This window comes from Nothoprocta perdicaria, unplaced genomic scaffold (genome assembly GCF_003342845.1).
Source record: "Nothoprocta perdicaria isolate Ctin4 unplaced genomic scaffold, notPer1 scaffold_188, whole genome shotgun sequence".
Taxonomy (NCBI): Eukaryota; Metazoa; Chordata; class Aves; order Tinamiformes; family Tinamidae; genus Nothoprocta; species Nothoprocta perdicaria.
In genome coordinates, this window is record NW_020455071.1 from 755,749 (window position 1) to 778,570 (window position 22,822).

Consider the following 22,822-nt stretch of genomic DNA (forward strand, 5'->3'; position numbering starts at 1 on the left):
AAAAAAAAAAAAAGCTAACTTGTATTTAAGTTGCTTCCCTGATACTACTAAAATTTGTAAACATTAAACATGTCTACAGAAAGATTTAGCTGGAAATGTTGTGGCGTTTCTTTACTTAAAGCACATATTAAACCTGTAGAGATTTTTTCCATGTATGTTGTGTTTGGAAAAGTTAACAGGMATGGTTTTGTTTAGATTCAAATACTCTGCCAAAACTTGCAATGTGTAACTTTGTGCTGATATATCAAAAATAAGATGCAAAATTGGTTCCAATCAGAACTTTCTGMACTGCCTCTCCAAACTAAATATATCAAGGATGTAGAATGAATACAGAAGATAAATCTGGGTTTAAGATTTACCACTGACATGAATAAAAGAACATTTTACAGAATTTTGATCTTGATTATGTCTCTTTACTGCTGAAAGGAGAGGGGATATTTTTTTTCCCCATGGTACATCAAAGGGAGGAAAAACATGCTGTTGATTACTTTCCTGGCACATCTTGAATTCAAATAATACAGGCTTCATTATGGCAAGAGACTAATTACACAAATTATATCTGAAAGGAAAAAAGTTAAATTAAGAATTGAATGGTTCTTCCATAACAAGTGGGCACGAGTGAGATCTAATGTCATTGTGTTTAAAAATGGCTTCATCCAGATCCAGCTGTCTGTTGTTGACCTTCACCTCCATGCAGCCGTTATAAAAAGCAGTTACTAATGTGGCACCCAGAGGAACATCTGCACAGAAACACATTCAATTTATTAGGCCGAGGCATGCAACATCCTATGCCTTTTTCAGATGAGCAAAAGGGCAGGGAACACTCCATTCCCTATCCATCAGTAATGCATGGGAGAAAACAGCAATTTGGCAGGAAAGGTTTAACTTTTGTAAGTTCTTCTGCCTTTTGTTAAAGTGTTTGAGTTGAAGTCAGGGAAGTTGAGAAGGTCGATAAAATATGAAATATGCATTAGAAGTAAATAAATGCAAGGGTTTTTTTCCTTAGCGATATTTCCTGTATTAACTACAGTGAACCAGTACTGTGTTTCCTGGAGTCTACTGTTCTTCTCCTGACCTACAAACAGATGTTTACGGGTGTAGGGGTCACTGGAAGAGCCACTTGGCTTTTGCCAGAAAACTACTCTGGATTCAAAGCTGTGAGTGCTCAGATAGGAGACCCTTGGGAGCTCTGCAGAATTTATTGCTTCCTTACTGATTCTTCCAAGCGAYTTCTCTGCAGAAGACTCACTTCTGTTGCTCATTTAGTTATTGTTTAGGTTATGGCAGCATCAGCCCCCTGATTTGCTGGCTTCCAGCAGGCCRTATATTAAGTGCTCTGAGGGTAGGACCAGGTCCTTGCAGGGTAGATGGAAGGTAATCCAAGTACCTTCAGCAACAAAATGAGGATGCCTAGAGGCTGACATCATCCTGTATCCTTCAGATTTAATCATTCTGTTTCTCCTAGAAGATATCCATGATCATCCCTGGTATCTTGGGGGTATGGCATTCTGCTTCCTTCTGATTTTGGTTTGCTGTAAGCTGAGGCACTGCAGAGATAGTCCTGCGCYATGTGCTCTTCTGCCATTTTTTTGTTGCTGTYAACACCCTAGTGCTGTAGGACTGCGCAAGCCTCATTTAGCTGGCACTGAAAGTACTGAATTAATCGACATAAATACCCTAACATGTTTCTAGTTCCAAGAAACATGTATCAAAAGGGGCATTCTGGTCTTCACAAAATGCAATTTTAAGTGTMCTTGAACCATAAAGTTCTTAGTGCTATAGCTCCGCATAGGGATCATTACCTCTCCTTTCATGTTGCTCAGTAACCCCAGAGGCTTTCCAGAGGTGAACTGGGATGAATGTGCCATAGTGGCTACACACTGGGATTTTAAAATAGCCTTTCCATATTACTTCTCCCTTCTGCTCCCCCTTTGGCAATAAAGACTGTTAGGGAGGAGGTTATTTTGGATAATGTTGTATTTTTGAGACCTCTGTGTAGAGACTGACCTMTGTGTAGTGTATCTGATGGCAGATACAAAACTTTTTTGTTAATTTACAAGTCAAAGCYGCCTTGTAAAGTTGAGAAGTTGGGAAGTTGAACTTAGTTGTATGGTGCAACAAGGGCTAATTAATAGTTGCTGCTTATTTAGTTGGAATGCGTGACTTTAGCCAAGGTCTAAGCTCTTACGGCTCAAATTACTCTCTAGCTGGCAAAGTCCTAGAAGAAGCACCTAAATATCACAAAGGGAAGGAGTGCTAAGAAATAACCAAATCCTAGTTAAGTTAATTAAGTTTCAATTAACCCTCTGGCTCACCTCTAAGTAGACACTGATTTCCTCTCGCTTTTCTACTGAACTAAACTAAAATCAAATTTAGCTCAATAAACATTACAAAAAGTGGATGCTTTTGCTGTCACAGTGTCTGATGGTACCTCTCCATTACTGCTCTCCTCACTTCATACACTGAATTTGAACTTACCTGGTGAGCTGCTTTCCAAGATGTTACATATCCATTCAAAGGCAAAAACAGGAGAGATTTTTTTTTTGTGTGTGCTTAAATTGTGCTATGCTTGATTACAGCTGTATTAAGCCTTGCAGAGAATGAGTCAATTACTGTTTACACAGCCGGATGAAGAGGCAGCTAACACTAGAGACAGAGGCTGTGGTACCTGCAGGGCTGCCCAAGATATCTTGCTTCTGCTCTGCCAGGGAATTCTAGAGGATGGAATGACATTTCCAGCTTCCCCCATGTGCATTACCTTGGAAGATATGCCTAGAGATTGTTCCTAATGGATCTGTACTTCTCCCTCTTACTCCTCCAATGTGCCCTTGCCTTCTGCAGAAGACATTACACTGCAGATAAGAAGTAGAGACTAAATATGCCTGGGGCAGTGCGATGAGATTACAGTGCACATGTGGAATGGATGTCAAATCAAAACTGGTGGTCAAACTTAGGATTCCCTTTGGAATTACAACTTATTYGTCCTAAAACTCTCTTTAATGGAGGATATGGAAAAGTTCTATCACAGGTTTTAGGATTTGAGGTTTGAAATATCCTCAAATGTGACAATATTATTTTTCTGCATGATTCTCCCTGAAGCTAAACATGCTGGTAGCTAAACGTGATGCACAAAGATGCTTGTTGGCATCTAAAGGCAGAATCCCTTGCAGGTTGTTTTGAACAAAATGTTACTTTCTGTTTCAAGACTTTTCTGTCTCAAGAATTAACAATTGCCTCTTGTCCAATGTGTAATTGTTATAACCAAATAATCCCTGACTCCTCCTGTGGTATCTCTGCTTCTTACAGAAGCAGAAATTTACTTAGAGCTGCCTGGTTTTGACTCTTACAGAGCTAACGCAGTTCCTAAAATGAGCCAGTTGGGGGCATGAAAGAAATACACATTGTTCATTTCTCCTCAGCTCAAAAAAAAGGCTCTTTCCCAATTATTTCTGAATTCAAACACCCGCAGAGTTGCTCATGTCTTTAAAAAGGCCCAGTAATGCTGCTATTGAGAAGCAGATTCCTTCAAATGCTGAGAACACTGCATGAAAACTAGAAACATTAAAAATTTTTCTTATTATATAGTTGTGGTTCTATCTTGGTTAAGTCTGAGTAAGAAAAATTGTAAAAATGAATGATTTAATGAAGAGAAAAGCAATTCACCTGGCAGGCCACCCAAGTATGTAACGACGTTTCCCAGCATTGCTTCATGCAGGACAGACAGCTGCTCCGAGCTGCTGCTTCTGTCTGTGTGTGAATCTACTGACAGTTCAAGTTGCTCTTTGGTTACGAGAAGTCCTACCAGCACTTTTTTAGGTGTGCATAACTTCTTTGATTCCAGGCGTGCGACAGTGATGTTTTCAATGGTCACAATGATTTCCTAAATGGAAGAATGGAAGGGAGAAAGATGTCACATGTAACTTCTAACACAAATTCARTGTGCTTCCTGTGTATTTTAGTTCTAATGCATTTTAATTTGGTTCATATGTACTTTGAATTTGGAAGTAAGGGGAAAAAAAGAGGAATGTTAGATCTACATTTTTAAGACTAGTACTTTAAGTTGTAAAAGTTAGAGAAGCTGCTAYGTGCTGTATATCCATCACTTTTGAAGACAAACCAAATATGCTTCTTTGGAAGAACTCCAAAACTTAAGGACTATCTATGAATCATAACTAGYATGTTGTCTTTGCTATATATTTATATCTCTAGTTCTATTACATTCCCTTTCCTGTTTTGTGTGTTTGGACTGAAAGATTAAGAAAAGACATGACCTAATGAATAGTACTAAGTACAAGAGTGCTTAGTGCTTGGTCACTGCTGTAGCAGTTTTTAATAGCACTGTCTTTTCTTCATGTCACAGTATTTGATCCAAATACTTTGCAAAATGTTAATTCAGCTTCCTATCTCGACCATAAGAGCAAGTAATTTATTTTAGTTTGTTTTCAACAAATGCAGTAGCCTGTTCAGTGAGGTAAAGATGGAAGAGATGTTGACTTGTATGGGTTGATGCCTGGCCCGGAGCTGCTCTAAGTGCAAGGTCACCTGTGAGTCAGAAGAGTTGGAGTCCACCATGGCCAAAGCCAGGGGCACTCTCTCACTAGCAACCAAGGCCAAGAGGACGCCGGTGTCTGCGGACGGGCGGATAGTCATGGTCACGTTTATTAGCCAGTCTTCAGCACTGTCAAGATTATCTGTTTTGAAAGAAAAGATTGAAATTAATAAATCCATGTGCCAAAGAAAAAATTGTTAGGACGTTAAAAATTAGTATTTAATGTTTGCACTGTGGAAAAATTAGTACTAATCTCTGGAAAAACAGTGAACTTTAGACGTCTAGTTCCTCTTAAAAGGCCTAATCTTAAATTAAAATTGGAGAGGAAAACCAAAACCAAACCCATATAAATTCTGCACTTTTCCCTGAACAGTTTTTGGGCTTTTTTTTTTTTTTTCTCTCTTCTTCCCTCCTACATTTTCCATTCTAWTGTGGAGCAGGTACCACATTAATTACAGGTCAATTTAATATGAAACCTGAAAAAAAAACTTAAATTTACTCATAAATTACTGCCACTGAGCAGCAGATTGGCCGTCCTCACACATCTGACATCTCATAGCGATTCCACTGTTAAAATGGGAATACACAGGTGAGTAAAATAAATATGCAGGTGGCACAAATAACTTCATCATGCTGTCTTGTGAGACTTGGAGTGAAACCAGTATAGAAGTTACTATTTAAAAGACTATTTGTCTCATCTTTCTTGTCACTGTCTTTTCTTTATATTCTTGCCCTCAAATCACATCCAGTTGATTTCCGGTAGGTTCTTCAGGAAATAGAAATGCTAAAATGTGACTTGAAATTGTAATCCTACAGAAAGTCAGATGGGGGGAAGATGGGGCTGTAACAGTTTATGGGAGGTGCAGCAGGAAGTGTAGGCAGACACTGAGATTTGCTGCAGGAGGAGGTAGAGGAGCAGAAAGCAGAGCAGTGAAGGCAGGCAGTGGTCCCCACTGAGGTGTGGTATCAGTGCATAAACAGGAGGAAAACTGGGGAAATTGCCATAAAAACCTCTGAGATGGCTGGAAACCCAGAAAGAACCGGAAAAGCTGAGGAAATCTCTGAAGTGGCCTAAGCAATTTAAACAAAAGACCTGGCAAGGAATAGCAAGATTGGGAATGAATAGGACTGGGGATCAGAGAGGGTCTGAAGGGTAGAATAGGATGAGAGGAGAATTTGGGGATCATAAGACTTGGGATGATGCTCAAGAAAGATCCTGTTTTGGGCTTTGAGGTTTACAGAAGGGGATTCTAGTTAGAAAATCAGTTTTGGGTAGGAGGTCAGGTTAGAAAAGTGTAGGTGCAGGAGGAAATGAGATAAGCCCTCCAAGCTAAAGGTTTTGGGTGTGTGTTTGGAAGTAGAATTGCATAAACAGAAGGATCAGCAAGCCTTGTCTCCATCKCTAGTTATCTTTTTCAATCAGTAATACAATAGCCTTCGCCTCAACAAATACAAGGCAGAATTAGATCCTGGGAAGTGGATATTCAACTGTGCCCACCCTTTGCAAGTTAAGAGTACCCTTCCCAGCCTAGAGCCCTTCAGAAACTAAAGGGACAACATCATGGGGATCAGAATATGTGTTCAAACAAAATTCTCACAGAATTTGCTGAAACTGCCACTAGAGATAGTGGAGCCTGGCTTAATCTGTTGATTCTTTGCAACTAAAAGCATAAAACAAACAAGACAGAAAAATACTTACAGTAGTTTAAATGAAATTTTGCCATTCCRGTGCCAGGGTAGAAGGACCCTCTCCCCACGGTGACTAAGCAGTGTTTGCTTTGCTTTTCTTGAATGACTTCTTTTACGCCGGAATGTCCCTGATTCATCAGGTTCCAGGCACGAATGCACCCATCTAATCGAGGATTAATCTGTAGAAGAGTCACAGCACTGGGTATTTGTATTCAAACGTGTTCTAAAAACACTGTTAATAAGGAGGAGTTACTTTGCATATCAGCTTATTACTTGGCTTAACTATGCCCGATTTTATGATTTTTTTCCCATTTTGATGTTACTAGTCTGTACATAATAGATGGCTGTTAGCTATAGAAAAGCTGTTCCGATCTAAACAAAGAAAACTTGAACTTTGAATTTGAAGCAATATCACTAGCACTGCTCCTTTGCTCAATGTTTCATCTTTTTCTTGTAGAAAAGTACAAACAAACTGCTGGAATTCCATTAGGTTAAAGGGCTATTGTATGTCTTTGTATTTTTCCTGCTTTCTTTTTTATGGGGGAAAAGGGTTTTTAAAAAGAAGTGTTGCTTCTGCTGCTCAGGGGTTATTTTATTTTATTTGGGGGTGGGGGGAAAGGGGTGGGTGACCCCTCTAAGACTGGCAATTCATTTGGGGACCCCCCAGGGCCACGAGGCAGATGGCTGCAGCAACTTGGCTGCAGCAGTGAGGGACTAAAGACTGAGTGAATCAGGAGCCTTGTCTAGCCTGGGCTTTTAAAGAACCTGGTAAAAATGCAAGGTGCCTGCACAGTGATTTCCATATCTATTCCAGGCCAAGTAAAGGCCAACACTAAACATGAATCACTAGGAAATGCTCTCCCAGAAGTGGCAGTGATCTAGGGACTCTTACAGCTGTATTAAGAAATGGGCTACAGTATCCTGAACCTAAGGATTAGCTCCGTAGGATTGTGTTTATATAACTGATACCTAAGCAAGGGCAGACTATGCATTTGTTTTCAAAACAGAGGTTAATAACCCTGTCTGCATTTCCTAGATAGATTTTATGCCATTCTTCTTTTCTTTGTGACCACTAAGCAAACACCACATGAAACTACAAATAGCAGAATTGCCTTGATCAGCATTACTTCTAATTTCTGAGTTACCTGCTTAATGAGACTGTTGTCCACTTTGCGAGGAAATCCTGCAATGTACACCTTGGTTTCCAAGAAACCGTGTGACTGTTTAAAAAGAGTTCCTGGGCTGTTAATATTCATCACTGCTTCTTTAGCTATTTTKACACTGATGCTGTGTTCTAGTTCTTCTACTGATATCTAGAATTAAACACAAATAAGTACATATATACACACATGTGCAAAAACCTGAAATTTTAAAACACCAATTACATATGCATTTTATGAAGCCCACAATATATGTCTCAATATCTCATTAAGGGGTTTTAATGCATTCACTGCTTCACGATATTTGTTTGAATCATGGCAATTGCCCATACCAAAGGATGCTAAAGCGGTAACGATCTCCTSGTTCAACCTCCCCTTTTCACAGAATCACAGAAAGGTTGAGGTCGGAAGGGGCCTCTAGCGATCATGCAGTCCAACCCCCCTGCTCCAGCAGGGACACCCAGAGCACGGGACACAGGGCGGCATCCAGGCGGGTTTGGAAGACCTCCAGAGAAGGAGACTCCACAGCCTCCCTGGGCAGCCTGTGCCAGGGCTGGAACTGAGCACAGAATCTCCAAGTGGGAGGTACACAAAATGAGTTCATTGCCAAAGTAAGCTATTAATCTCAAGGAAGTTGTACTGAAATGTAGCAGGACATGTATGCAATACTCAAGTTTTTAATACTGACTGCTGCTACCAAGCTGGTGTCGTTCATAGACTCTAGAACTGAACAAGGCCTTCCATCATAGTGGAAGATGCAGCATGCAGGCTTGAAGAACAAGCTGGGTTTCTGGTGCAGCAAAAGTTAGCCTTGCCCTTTAGAGAAGGTGTCTCATAATTTTGCACTTATTCATGCAATCACACTTTTAAATATTCTGTTACTGCCTTTTTTTTTTTTATAGTTACAAAGAATAATTCCTCTGTTGCCAGATAGTGGTAGTTATCTCTAGCAATGCTAAACAGGTGCCATAATTTTCAAGATGTAAGGTATCCCTGCACATTTCTTGGTTGAATTTAAACATAGGATTGGGGGAGCATCATTTTAAACCTCTTTAAAGTTGTTTAGTTTCCCCCAACTTTATGTATCAGAACAGACCTTCCCCATAAGTATTAAATGAAGGGAAGGAGGAAGGAAAACTGCTTACTATATGCCACAGTCCATCATTAATGGCTTTGCCTCCACTGGTGACTTTTGTTCCAAATTCATTCTTGAATTGAATTTCAATCTTCCCGTCACGAAGAGCAAGTAAGATCCATGCTGTGTTGTCAAGGGATTCTGCATATAATATAACTCCTTCTGCATCATATGTCCGGAAATCAAATTCTGCTGAAAATCTGAATTATGAAGAAAGAATTTTTATAATAAGAGAGGGTACATGAGACAGTGAGAAGCCTGGCGCAATAACCTATAAACAGGGGAGCAAAGTTCATAGATGTTAATCTTGGCAACTGTGTATCTGTGCAGTTAGGATTTTTGCATGCTATTAATCAAAAGCAAAATCCAGTGCAAGTCTTGTTCATGTGAATTCAGGGAAAATCTTTTGATTAAAACCTCGATTTGGGAACTGGATGATTTCTGGTACAAGCTTTGATTGACAGGGATCTTGCTTGTCACTAGAGTAAGAAGATAGTGGTATCATTCCTATTGCATCCTGCAGAGATGCAGTGTGGGGAAAAAAAAAAACATCATCTATGATGTGTTCTAGTACAATGGGAAGGAATTGCCATGTGCAGTCCCAGAAGAAAGATTATATAGGTCCTGAAACTGAGCAATTCATTTTGGTTACTATTGTCTTTACAGACTCCATCCTCTAACTGGAGGATTTGCTGCTTGGATGCTGGAAACCGGATGAGTGTGTGTGTGTGTATAATATATGTTTGTGTGTAATATATATATATATATGCATGTGCGTTATATATATATATACATATATATACATATATATATAACGCACATGCATATATATATATATATATATACACACACAAAATATGTACCAAAGTTATTTATATTGCAGTCCAAGCTAGAGTAGAAGCTATCAGTATAGTAAGAATCAGTCCTTGTTTCTTAGAACTTCTGGACTAGATAAAAGAGATGAAGGATACAAGCATACAGAGAGCAGGACTTGCTGAAGGTGACAAGCAGATGGGCAACTGAGATGCTGGGTTGCTTTTGCTCCCAGACTTGTTCTCTGTCCACTAGATGTCATTGTCTTTTACATTCTTTGTTTACCTAGAGACTGTTAGTTCAAATAATTACAGTCTCAGAAAGGTGCTCCAGGAGAGCATTAATATCAGGCCAACTCAGATTCAAAGCAGAGGAGGAAGTTATCCATATTTATGCCCTTAGGGAGGCTCTGAGGCTCTGGGGATCACCAGCTCAACAGCTGCTCCTCTTGTTCCCCGGAGTTGCTTGGTCGCCAAGGCAAAGATCACGGATGTTTCAGCTGTCACCRTGAGGAAGCTCAAGAGCAATAGAGAGGTTACTGCCACGAGGGGCTTTCTGACAGCTGTAAAGGAAATCCTGCAGACACAGTACTGCTCTTTCTCTGTTTCCTTGGAATGTTATTTGRAGGAAAGAACAGAGAGGGATTGGCACCTGGCTTTGTTTCAGCTTTGTTACTGCTTCTACCCAAAGCAGCAACATACAAACCTMAGCCATTCCCATGTGCAGCAGCAAGATGCAAGCTCATTTTTTTTTTCCTATAACAGACTTCTACGATGAAAATTCTAAATATCTTCCTGTCTCTGTATCATTGTCTCATTCTCCTCAGCTCTTTACTTCAAAAGGAAGAGTTGCATGAASTACAAGAAGCACCAATCTGCTCTCTTCACACATCAGTGGGGCCTTTATATAATCCAGATTATACCCAGTGCCATTGACAGTCTTCCTTTGGGGGAATATTTACACCTGGATCGCTTTGAATTCTCTTTCTCACAATCCACATAATTCTCCTCACAACTGCATCAGTAACTGAGTGGTTAGGTGATTTCAGTGCTTTTATCCAACAATGTGATCATGTTCAGGTGCCAGCAGAGCATGCCTGCCCGAGCTGAGTGCTGTGGCCTTGCTGTGATGCATCTGCTACTGCCTCCTACCTGCCTCTGAGCTACCTAGGGGAAACCTTTCACTTCTATAACGCAGGAAAACTGCCGTCTGTTTATACTAATGAGCAGGCTCAAGGACAGGCTCCGATCAATAAGAGCTGCTTTAAACTGACTCCAGACTCATTACTCTTGTCTGCCCTCTTTCAAGTGACGCCAGCCTCCTCTAAGTGCTGGTACATGCAGGAACTCCAGTTAATTCATCCTCCATACACAGGTAGCTTAACCAGCGGGGAGATGGCAGTGTGATTTATGCATGCAGAGCCCTCGTTCTGCACTCTGAGAGAATTAATGGAAACAAATGCCTCTAACTTCCATCCATACTTTTATCAATAGCAAATGCTTACCTGGTGACATTTGGCAATTTAAACTTTAAGTACAGAACAGGAATCCCTGTAAATTGTTCTGCCAGGTAAAGCAGTTCATAATTCTTTTCAAGGTTCAGTGGGATACATACTGGAACAGGCTGAAAATGTTGGAGAAGAAAAAAACAGTCAACTCTGCACTGTGGTATCTCATGAAACAGTTTCTGTTCTCTGCTATTAGTCGGTTCTTCTAAAGCAATGTTTTTTGGGTAGTGAAGGGGACAGAGCAGTGCCTTTATTTATTTTTAATAGGAATACCCAAGTACAAACAAAGTGATATGATTTGGGAAATTCTGTAGGGCGGACTGGTGTGACTGGTGTGTCCACATTGCTAGGTTGTTCAATGATAATTCAGGTTGAAGCATAGTTCTGTCTGATTCCAATAGTATTTATATATTTAGTATTGGAATCATGACACTAGAACCTGCAGTCTTTCATCGGGCCATTTTCTTTCCTTGGGAGCCTACAACACCTTCTGCTAGGGTGCTGCAAGTTTCYTTATTTGTGTGGCACAGAGAGCCAGTCAGATGTTAGAAGGAAATTAAGCTGGGGCAGATTTAAATAATGTAAGAAATAACCTTTCCTTTATTAATAGTGATATCAATTATTCATAGGGGAACAGTCTGCAGTACTATTAGAATTGTTACCTGGAATACAAAGTAGCAATTACAAGTGGATTTAGAGGTAAATTAATAGAAAACATTTCAGTCTGGCTGTTCTTTGTRTGCTCTTCTTATGTGAACTGTGGGAAGGGATGTCGGTGCAATCAGCAATATGCTTCTTGTTGGAATAACACTGAGCTCATACTTTGCAAACTTAGTAGACAGATGAAACTCTTCAAGTATATTAACATAAGATCTGTATAATATTATGTATAAGAACACTGTAAAGGAAAGGATCTAAGGGTTTGTGGCAACTAAAGGTCCCCTACCATTAATCATGTAAAACTGTCATTAATCCTAGTGCTCCAATGAAAGTCTGATGTGAGTAAGAACTGTCAGCCAACTGCAGTTTGAATTAGAAGGGATTTTGGCACCTACGTTGTTTCAGGTGTTAAGCACCTGAAGCTTTAGACAGCTTCTGTATTTCAGCAGTGAACACGGTGCATACAGTGAATGTATATTTTATATATGGTTTAAGTTTAAACAGGTAAAACATTTAGTAAACTGAATTCAGTCAGCTCCTGTACACTCTTAAGCACTGCTGCCTTTTTGTTGTTGGTGTTTTGTGAGCAAAATCAATGTTCTATCTGTAGTTTTGTCAGACTAAACAAAGTACTTGGACTTGCTTATGTACCAGGCACTATGCTCTGCACGTGGATCTTGCATATGCTCTGGCATAGGCTCTGGCAAGAGGCAAGGGGCAAGAAGGCTCTTGCAGAATGTGGTTCAGGGTACATGTCTCATGAACTACTGGTAGGAGTCTAAGAGCCTTTCTCATTTCAAGTTAGCCCTGTAAATCTTTTATATCATGTCAGTATGTGAGTTCTACAGAAGGATAACAAGAATGGGAGTTATTTTCAAAACATGTTAGATTGCTGCTAGTCTTTTAAGCTCTTAATGATTAACATTCCCAAACTCTGACTTGAATTTTCATGATGCAGCAATTCCATTAAATGTACAAGACTGCATATGCATTTTCAGCTGCTGAAGCTATTTTTTTCCAAGTAAAAGGCCTCAAACTACCCTCCATATACACATTTACTGACTTTTGAAACAGCAGTACTACAAGATAGTATGTAAGAGGCAAGAAGAGGTTCTTCCTACTCCATGAATAAGCCAATGCCTTGACCCCCAATAATGTTCAGCTATTAAATAATAGTGAAAAAATCTAATAAATATATACCAGTGTAGAACCAGACGTTGTTTCTACAGTGCAAGCCTAATTTTATTATGCTGTTAGAGATATGTGAGGGGATTTTCTTTGTTTTGTTTTTGTTTGTCAGCATTTATCTGAACTCATCTCGCATAACAAGTTTCAGCCTGCCTGAACCTTTTGAAGTATAGGGAGCCATTCACAAGAAAATCCTTTCACGGGGATTCTCTGGAGTTGCAAATTTTCTGCAACTAGGAAGTGCAGTGCTCAAACTGAGTAAGAGCAAAACCTTTTTGCAGCTGAAGGAAAACCTAGTAACACAGGGATAAACAGACTGTTCTAGGTCTGGACAGGAAATGCTACTTTGATAGGAAAAGGCTGGGACTTTTATTTTGGAAGCAGCGAGGGAATAAATGACTGGCCAAGGCAGGCATCCCATGACAGGATTCCTGTAAGTGAGCGCACACAAACTGAGTGGCATCCAAATCCCTACTGGGTTTGCTCCATGAGCCAAACCACAGCTTAGAGTGCTTCCTCAGCAACTGTGAATCAGCTCTTGAATAGTTTTCTATATTCCCTAATCCAAGGCACCCTGTCATAATGACATACCCAACTTTGTACTTTTCCCCATGGAATTTTACACAGTGCAGTTTTACCTCACARTTCTTCATGTCCTTAGAAAGCTTGAAGCCTTTCTTGCCATCACAATAGCAGCTATAACTTCCTGGAGAGTTTACACAAAGTTGGGCACAAATATTTTCAGCACATTCATCAATATCTAGGAGGAATGGGAATGTACAGAAGGAGATTTATTCAGGGAATTCACAGCAGAGACCGAAAACAAAATCATTAAATTAATGCAACAATTGACAAGATATGTTGTCCTGTATAAGATGAATCCAATAGGTGACTATTGCTAAGCTAACTAATGCAAATGGATATGYCCTATTTAAAGATCTACGATCTAGAATTACATCCTGGGTGTATGCCCTAGTAATCAGATAAACACCTTGTGTGCAGATCTGGGGAAAATTGGTCTGATTTGCGAGACAGCAAAAAAATGAGCCACAGGGTAGTGAATTAGTAAAAGAAACGTCCATAAATCACTACTGTTTATGGCAGAAATGACATCTGGGACAGATCTCTTCCTTCCCCTGGAGATGTCACGCAAACTTGGAGTATTAAGAGTGTATTTGGCAAGCAGCTGTAGACAAAACAGGCTTTATTCACATCAGGCCAAAAGGATCTGAGAGCAAACTATACTCTAAAATGACATACAATAAACCTATAAAAACTAAGTTTCAGGCAGCATCAATCTGTGAAGACCAGAGTTGAGTAAAAACAAAATATATTTGTGAATACGGTAAACCATTTTCCATTTTGTAGGCTGTATGCATTAATTTTGAAGTGAAAGGTTGTTTAAAAAGCTAATGTAGCTGTTACACAGAAACAAACAAAATCTCTTCTGGGTAAAAAACTCTACTGAGGGTGATCTTGGGCCTCAGATTAAAGAAACTGTTTGCTTTGAAATGAATGACCCTTCTAGTGGGTATAAATGATTTTGCACTGATGCCTGCATTTTAAATATCTGTTTTATATACGGTCAGTTCTATTAGGATTAAAATACTTCTTTTCTKTTCCTTTCAAAAAGATGAAAAACCTTGCTGGAGAAAGTGCTGCTTTGCAGTGAGTATGCATAATCTCCTTCTAAAATAGGATACTACATTTGGAGTTTGTGAATTCTGTTCTAATTCCTATCTCTGCAGTGAATGATCATGAGCAAATCACTTAAGCTCAGAGTGTTAGCAGCTTTTATGCTGTTTAAATTGGTAGGCTCTACCACATTCACAGCCTTTGGGTTGAGGAAACTAGCCTCATGTTTGTATGAAAAGTTTCCTATTATTAAAATGTCCTGTTTGTCTTTTCCATAAATCACTAATGCAAAGGGTCTGTACTCTGGCTTTCATTCCCTCCCTGGTGACTATAATCAGATTAAAAAAGCTGCACAGTTGCTTCCTGTGGTGAATACAGCCAGAACACTTAGGTTCTGCTCAAGGTCCAGCTAGCAGTGCTAGGTCTGCTTTGCTGCTGCRTGGCCGTGTTAAGCTTCAGGATTCAAATGCAGCCTTCTTGTGGCCTGCATCTCACCTCTTTCTGCTCACCTTACTTTCTACCTTCTGATCTCAGCAAGTTGCATTTCCCTTTATGCTGGTCTTACAGTACCAAACATCCATGCTCACTCTTCCCATGGGCTGTTCTAAGTTACTTCTCTGGAATGACAGGCTACCTCTGCTCTAGCAAGCTGAGAATCATCTCTGGTCCTGCAGCGGGCTGTTGGGAGGTAACAGAGTGTTTGGGATATAACATTTTTCCTTGTGGAAGGAGTTTCAGTGCAGTTTTGAACTAGCTTAGCATGGTTGGGTATTTGCAGGATTGCTTCCATGGTGAAAGCATTTCAGGTCTCAAGCACTCTGCTATGGRAAACTGCTGATAACTCTGCATATGTCCAAGCTGTGCAGAACTCAACGTGGCATTTTCTAGTTCTACAGCCAACTCCGTCACCTTACCGGCTTCTGTTTTGCTACACATAGTTCCTCTTCCCAGAAAGGGTGTAGCAGGAGCAGTGACAAGGCTCTCCTTGGGAGTTCCCTGCACGTGGTTATGGTACTTTTAAAAACAGTGACCTAAGAGCCGACCAAGCATTCTGCCAGTTGTTTCATAGTCTGTTCTAGGAGAATTCTCTGAGATGTTTAGATATAAAGACAAGCAGAGACCTCTAGGACTCAACCAGCAAGTACTGCCTGGCATGTGTGCCTGATGTGTGGGAAGKTTTGATATATAGACTGGAAGAGATTTCCTGGGAAATGTGTGGAAAGTTAGTGATTGCAGTTTTTTTGGCTTGTTTTTGGCTATCTTGGCAAACAGCTGCAGAAATGRCATGAAATATTCCTGCTTCTCTCCATTCCGTCAAATGTGCATCCAAAATTTGAGCTAACAGAGTAAAGGAAATTGCTTATGCAGAAATATAGAAGTATAAATGTGTCTTCAAGGTGATTTGACGTAATGTTTTGCAGACTTGTTTTTTGCTGTTCTATTACAACAAAATAGAACAGAATAGTCTGTAGTAACTCAGCCTCCTCAGTGGACAATGTTGGTCAGTGTTGAAAGTTTTATCTTTGCTCAGATTTGCGAAAGCTTCCCGATTAAAATTGTACCTATATACTCTGCAAGTATATATATACACATATACTTGTACAGACTCCTGCAGGTATAAATTAACAAGCCTCTGCTGATAGCTTGATTGGTATTTCATTCATTTCGGCATTTGCCACCTGTAGTACTAGGAGAAATAAGACACCAGGGCAAGCTGCTGTATTTAAGTGTTTATTTCAGCAGCTTGTCCCAAGTTCTTCCTGTACGCCTGCGATAYAATGCTCACAGTTAGTCTGGCGGCAGCATTTCTGTCTGCTAGGACAAATTTTGCTGATGCACATTTGTAACTCACTGACCCCTCTATTTCCTSCTTTTATGCTTAGGGGCCTTCTCTCTGGTTTGGCAAACGGGCTCTTTTCAATTTAGTAATTGTCAGGGTCGTGGTGGGTCATTGTGGGGTGCCTAACCCCGATACAGCTTGCAAGCTCAGCTTGGTGAAAGAGATTCTGCTGTGAAAGACACTTTGTAGTAATTTCTGCTGACTGGCAATCTGATGTTCATTTAAAATTAAGACAGGCTACAAACATTGTCACAATGTCATCAGCTGCTATTTTCTTTTTTTTGGGGGGAGGGGGGTTGCTTTTCCCTTTATTTTCAGCTACTATCAAACTTGCTAGTGAGGCAATGCTAAATTCCAAAATGTAGCCTACTCATGTTGTTTTGGGTGGGAAGAATTCTTACTCTGCCTGGTTGGGAAAAAATATCTTTCATTTCCATTATGATCATTTTGGGGTCTGATAACCCATTTAAGTCTGAGGAAACAGAAGATGTGAGAGGGAATTAAAAAAAAAAAAAAAAAAAAAGGCAATAGCCTGTCTCACTGTGCTGTGAAAGGAAACATCCCACTCAAAACCTCTTAAGAGGAACAGCAGCAGAGAGGCTCTGATGGGGAGCAAGACCCTGAACTGCAGTAGTTATTCACCAAGGGTCAAATCATATCACAGCACCTTTCTGCCCAGGCCCAGGCCCAGTCTCAGGGTATGASCTTTTAGGAGGCCCTGCTCTCTGTGAAAGATCTTGTACCTCTTTCAGTGCATGAACATGAAAATCAAAACTATAAGCACAGGATAATCAGCAGCACTAATGAAAATCTGTGTACTGAGGTCCCTAAAAGAGAATTATTATTTCAAGCACATTCCTTGGGCACAGAGCCTGTAGATAAACAGAGGCTTACGAAGGTGTTATGAAAGCTTATCACACACTGCTTGCCGGATGAGTTTCTATCATTAAGCCAATTACTCACAGACTTGTGTCGGGCCAGGGTGTCACTTTCCATTACTGATACCAACCTCCTGCTCACAAGCAAAGTCTCCCTCCAGTGCGCACTGCAGAACCAGAGGGCCCGGCAAGCTTCCAGCATGGGTACAGAAGTCTCCTTTTGTAGATGTCCTGGAGCCTCCAGTCAGTCCAAAAAGCAGGACCTCACTGTGTGCAGCTAACTGTGCGGCTATCAACATGCTGACTTGCATGGGGAGGTGGGGAGCAGGTTTTTCAGAGTTGTGTTAATCACATACTCTATAATTATCCTGCTATTCTTTCAAGATGTGTGCAACGTCTTTGCATTGTGCTGTTTTACAGGTCTCTCTAAATGTCAGTGCCAAAACAAAAAAGAGCCAGGAGAAGCTCCTCTCATAAGCCTATGATCCTGAGCAGCATGCTGGGTTCATGCAGCTGCTTTCTGTGGTAGACTAAAATATTTTCCTTCCTGGAGTTGGAAAGATACTGTAAAATAAGCCACAAGGGAACTGCCCTGGGCATCTGCGATGCCCAGGTCATCTTAGGGCATCTCCCACTGAGGAAAAGAGTGATTTCCCCAGAGCATGGATGTGGATAAGCAGGGCTTTATGAATATTAAATGTGCACGTGGGAAGGACGAAGGCTGATTGAATTTTCAGACTACGTGCTAGTATGGATTAATACCTGAAATATAGCAATATARCACTGTGTGCTGTTTAACTTTTTCATTTGTGTGTGGGKTTTTTTTTTTATGCAAAATATTTAGGTTATTCCTTAGAACACAGGTTTGTTTTGGTTTCTTGGTTTGCCTCCTAGGAACTGTCTACAAACTAAGCCTTTCTGGCAAAATAAGCATATCCCTCATTTCCACTACTTTTTTTTTTTTGTTAGAGTTTGAAATTGAAAGGAAGGTCTGAATAAGATAAACAGATTCTGTATCTGAACTGGTATGATTTCTGTGAAACAAATACTGGATTGTACAGGCATCTTCCCTTCATGGGGGCTCCCAGAAGTGGGGATGAAGAACTCCTGTCCTTCCCCTGCCCTTCTCCTAAGAACTGGTACAAAAAAAAAAAAAAAAAAAAAAAAAGAACCACCTTTTCTTTTCATCTCTATTGCATCTGCCATTGTGGACACAGTTGTGCACAAACAGACATAAACTTCATTTTTCTAGTAAGAGTGATAGAATTTGGCCACCCACATGTAACATGACAATGAAAAGCTAATACCTGTCTGTCTGCACAATCCTGTCCTTAGACAGGATTTGGTGACTCACTTAATGTGGTTATAACCAGGTCTGAAAGCTTTAGCAGCATTATCTTCCTTCTAGAAGGTAAGACTTTATTGCTTTCAGTGTCTGCATCTGGCAACCTTCTGGGATCCCAATTTCAGAAGAGAAGTAATACTTAAATTTGATTTGATGCCACCCATATATCTGCAGGGAATAGTGAGAGAGGAGTCATAAATAGGTTATTTACTGTAACGTCTCTCATTCCAGTGCATTTAAAGGGGACACAAAATTCTGCCAGTGACTATTATAGTGACTGGATGTTGTAACTGGACAAAGAGCAGCTGATGTCTSAACAGGTAATCTTTATCACTGTATGAAGTTTTGTCATCAGAAAACTGAACGAAAAGGCATGGGCCAGAGAATTCATAACTAGTAAGATGCTACTTTTGAATCTTTTTGAGAAATAACATAAASGTAGCATTTTAATAAAACTCAGTCACAGACATATTTTTCTTAAACTGGGGAAATAGAAAACTTCCTTCCATGGAAAAGCTCTAAGAGCTCATATGTCTCTTCTCCAACTGAAATTGAATTTCTSATGTGTGTATTAAACATACACAAAGTTTAATTGGTGGAGAAAATTAAAATCTACTCCAGGAGAATTCTGCAAATATTAAAAAAAATATATTTTATAATTGTATCTGTGAGAATGACTTATTGCACATTACCACTAGCTATTGGTATTTTTCAACTGTTAAAACTGTTACAAAACTTTATCTTGGTTCCTTCTTCCAGACTGTCACTTCAGAAAACAATATTCTTGAGGAAAAACTCTTTTGCTGCAGCTTCTTATTTAACAGTTTTTCTAGATAGGAAAAAATGACTTTCATTTTAAATATGGGGTTCTTGTAACAATTTTTTTATATGCCTTTTTGCTGCTACTCCCAGCCTGGAAGAGAGGTTTGTTCACTCTAAAACTGCTATTTTCTAATGTTATTGGATATCCCAAGGAAGATGAGGTGCTTGAATGTCATTTAAAAAGGGATTCACTGACCYTCATGAAAAGTTCTTTCAGGTATTTGAAATGTAAGGGCCTACAAAGGACAGAAAAATGGAGCCTCTCTTGGCCATGTGGCCTAAACAAACACCAAAGCAGACTATCAGATGGATAAAGTGAAGCTTTGGAAGATTTTCATTTTTTTTTCCAAGACAAATAAGTTAAGCTTGACTTTCATTTCTTGATGGTTTTGTCTTTCTAAGACTTCCTGGCTGTGCTACCTAATTTGGAATTGGTGAATAACCACTACCGTTTGCCTTTGCTAGAACCTCACTTGAGTTAGGGACTTGTATCAAAGTGTTGAACATCAAATATCCCATCCTTACGGGTGTAACAACATTTGCTATAGGATACCAGACACTCTAGTAGTGTTCAGATCCCCAACACATTGCTCCAGATTATCTGGAAGAAACATGCTAGCAGGTCTGAGACACGCAAGACATCTGCATGGATGCTAGACAGGAAAACTCCCATGAACTGAGACCTATCTGTTACACRGCAGGGCACAGGGGAGTCCACCTTAACTCTCCAAGATCTACGGGCAGGTCATGGCAGCTATATATGTAGTACAGCTCGATCAACCCCTTAAAAGAACCAACACTTGAATCATATTGCAATAGACAACGTGAAGATTAAGAAATTGCACCACCACAAGAGATGCTGGAGTTTGCTGGAGTTTGCAGTGGATTAAAAAAACAGAAAGCAACAACAACAAAGGGACATACCTTCACAGTTCTTGGAAGTTGAGTTATATGTGTAGCCTTCTGCACATTCACATTCATATTTCCCCTGGGTGTTCTTACAGATGGCTGTCCCACAGATGTTTGGACGTAGGGCACATTCATTTATATCTAGAAATGCAAACAAATTATGAAAAACAAGCTGCTGTCTTGCATAACTCTCTATCCTGACCCCAATCCAAGATCATGAGAACTCAGGCAGGGAACAAGAGTGTGTGAAGAAGGCTGCCAAATGACATCTTTCTTGCTACGTTTAACATGCTTACAAGTTTAACAGAATTTACTACAGTAGTAAAGAATTCCAAAGGACTCCAAAGGCATTTTAGATTCCCCTCACTGAAAAGGGAATTCTCTGCCTTGCCTCCCTTTTGCATTATCTTGTGTGTTTTGTGGATAACAGGAAAACACATTGCCTCTAAGGACGCAAAAGAAAAATGCAGTCGAGAGATTTCCTACAAACTATGCCAGACTTCTTAATGAAATGATATCTTGGAAAAAAAAAAAAAAAAAGACAGGATACTCAGAAAAAAAGTGGTAATACTATCAGAGATTCCTGCATGCTATGATCCATTCATCTCACAGTCTTTAATTGTCTCTGTTGACAGGTGCTCAAGCCTCTCACTGTCCCCTCCATCATTCAAATCATTTTAGTATCTGTCTTCTGTGGGTTTTTTTCCCAATATTTGTGTCATTTTCAAAATGTAGATTCTACAACTGCATGCAGTATATTTTATTAAAAGTCTTGTAGACAGAAGAGTATCAGTTTCTGGATAATACTGCAGTTGCTACTTGTACTTGCAAAGACCATTTTCATTTTCTCCATGGTTTTGTGCTAACTCTGGAAGCAGTACTGCACTGGGAGCACAGGGCTGCTACTTGCTTGCTTGGATGCACAAAACCTGTTTTGGAGTCAAAGCTGTCCACTTTTCTACAATTCTGGTGTGCATGACAGTTTCCTGGATGCCTAATTTTGTGCTTGGATGTAATTCAGTAACTAAACTGCACTTCGGCTGCTTTTCTCTTTCCTCTAACTTACAATTTGTCAGTCTTTGAATGATCAGTACTCACATTTTTGTTTATATTACTAGTGAAAACAGTGAACAGATCTAGCCTTAACATTAATATTTGTAAAGCTCCAATAGAAATRTCCTTATTAAATAATCACCTCACTGGGAAATATTTTTTGAGATCTATCAGTTAGCTGGTTCTTCTTATCTACCTGTCCTTTGTGACAAAACAGCAATCTTCCATTCTGGAATTTCTTTGGAGACTATGCTTCTTTTAGTAGATATACTTTTGTGAATGAAACAGTGAATGATATTCTCAACATTTAGTTTTTAGTAACTTGGCATTACCCAAAAATTGCTGGCATAGTTCACTAGGGAAATACATGATGTTAAAATGAAGTGAGGTTGCTAACTCTGCAGGAAGAATTGCTGATTATGTCATTGTACCTAGTCTTTATCTGAAATAGAAGGAAGCAGAGAGGTCATGGTCGATAATAATAGGCACTGCTGTAAGAAAAAATGTCGTGTTTCATGAATTCAAGACAATTCAGCTTTATGAACAGTTTCTTCTCCAATGAACTCTCAAACCTCTCAAAGAAGGGTATTGTAAATTAAGATTTAGGTTACTCCACCATTTGCCAAGCAAGATTTCTATATGTTAGCTGGTCCCATCAATCTAGATTCTTGTTTCAGCCTGCTTAAAATGTATGTGAAACTGGTTAGTGACTGAAACAAAATACATTTTGGTAAGTAGTTAATGAACCTACATTTGTGCAGCTTTACACACAGAGGTGTGTAATAAAGCAGAATCTAGTACCTAGCCTTTCCCTAGCGCCAGGTTGGCTTTACCCTATTGCAGTTCCTTGATCTGGTTCACTACATAATTACACAATTGCTTGTGGTGATGTAAGTAAGGCAAGAGATGTGACAAGTAGTCAGGTTTGGAGCAGGACTGCTTCTTTCAGAAGCCACATCAGCTGCTGTTGACTTAGAGCAGTTACAGAACTACCAGAATAAAGTCTTTCCTTTCTAGTCTACAGATATTTTATTTTCATGTAACAATGATCTCTTTAAGTCACACTTCCTACCTCTGCAATCTTTTTTATTTGAATGCATGAAGTAACCATCTTCACATAAGCAGCGGTAGCTTCCAGGTAAATTAGAGCAGCGCTGGCTACAACCTCCATTTATGTTCTCGCATTCATTTATATCTAGAAGGAAAACAAAATAAAGACCTTTGCTTAAAGATTCATTGTCCGACTACATGGGGGTAGGTATTCTTAAACTAAGTTGTGCTCCTGAGAGCTATCATCACAATGACAGTAGAGACTCTACCTTCTTCACATCTCTCTCCTTGCCATCCTGGTTTACAGACACATGTATATTTGGCCTGTCCATCTATGCAGTCCTTATATCCATCTCTGTGGCACGGTAAAGGGCTGCACTGGTTGGAAATTTCTGTCGGAGGAAAAACATTAGAAATATTTGTTATTTCGGTAATTTTTCCTCAGTAGTCAGCTTACTCTCTTTATCCCCCCCAGGAACTTTTAGTAAGAAAGAAAAGAATTTAATACATAAGATCAAGCGCTAATCCAGGGACAATTATCACCAACACTAGTACTTTTTCTTTGGCAAAGAGAAAACAACCACAAAAC

The 22,822-nt window shown here is 39.7% G+C and overlaps 1 protein-coding gene across 1 annotated transcript in view; it reads right to left on the reverse strand.

The window, feature by feature from the left end:
• Positions 1-164: 164 nt before the first annotated feature.
• PROS1 (protein S) overlaps positions 165-22,822 on the reverse strand; it is a 31,181-nt gene continuing 8,523 nt past the window's right edge. The window contains exons 5-15 of the mRNA XM_026036931.1: positions 22,503-22,625; positions 22,256-22,378; positions 20,146-20,271; positions 13,340-13,461; positions 10,851-10,969; positions 8,544-8,733; positions 7,384-7,551; positions 6,249-6,417; positions 4,543-4,691; positions 3,664-3,880; positions 165-740 (exon numbers count right to left, since the gene is read on the reverse strand). Of these exons, the coding sequence (XP_025892716.1) occupies positions 580-740; positions 3,664-3,880; positions 4,543-4,691; positions 6,249-6,417; positions 7,384-7,551; positions 8,544-8,733; positions 10,851-10,969; positions 13,340-13,461; positions 20,146-20,271; positions 22,256-22,378; positions 22,503-22,625 (1,667 nt within the window). The 3' untranslated portion in view covers positions 165-579. The remainder of the gene's footprint in view (positions 741-3,663; positions 3,881-4,542; positions 4,692-6,248; positions 6,418-7,383; positions 7,552-8,543; positions 8,734-10,850; positions 10,970-13,339; positions 13,462-20,145; positions 20,272-22,255; positions 22,379-22,502; positions 22,626-22,822) is intronic.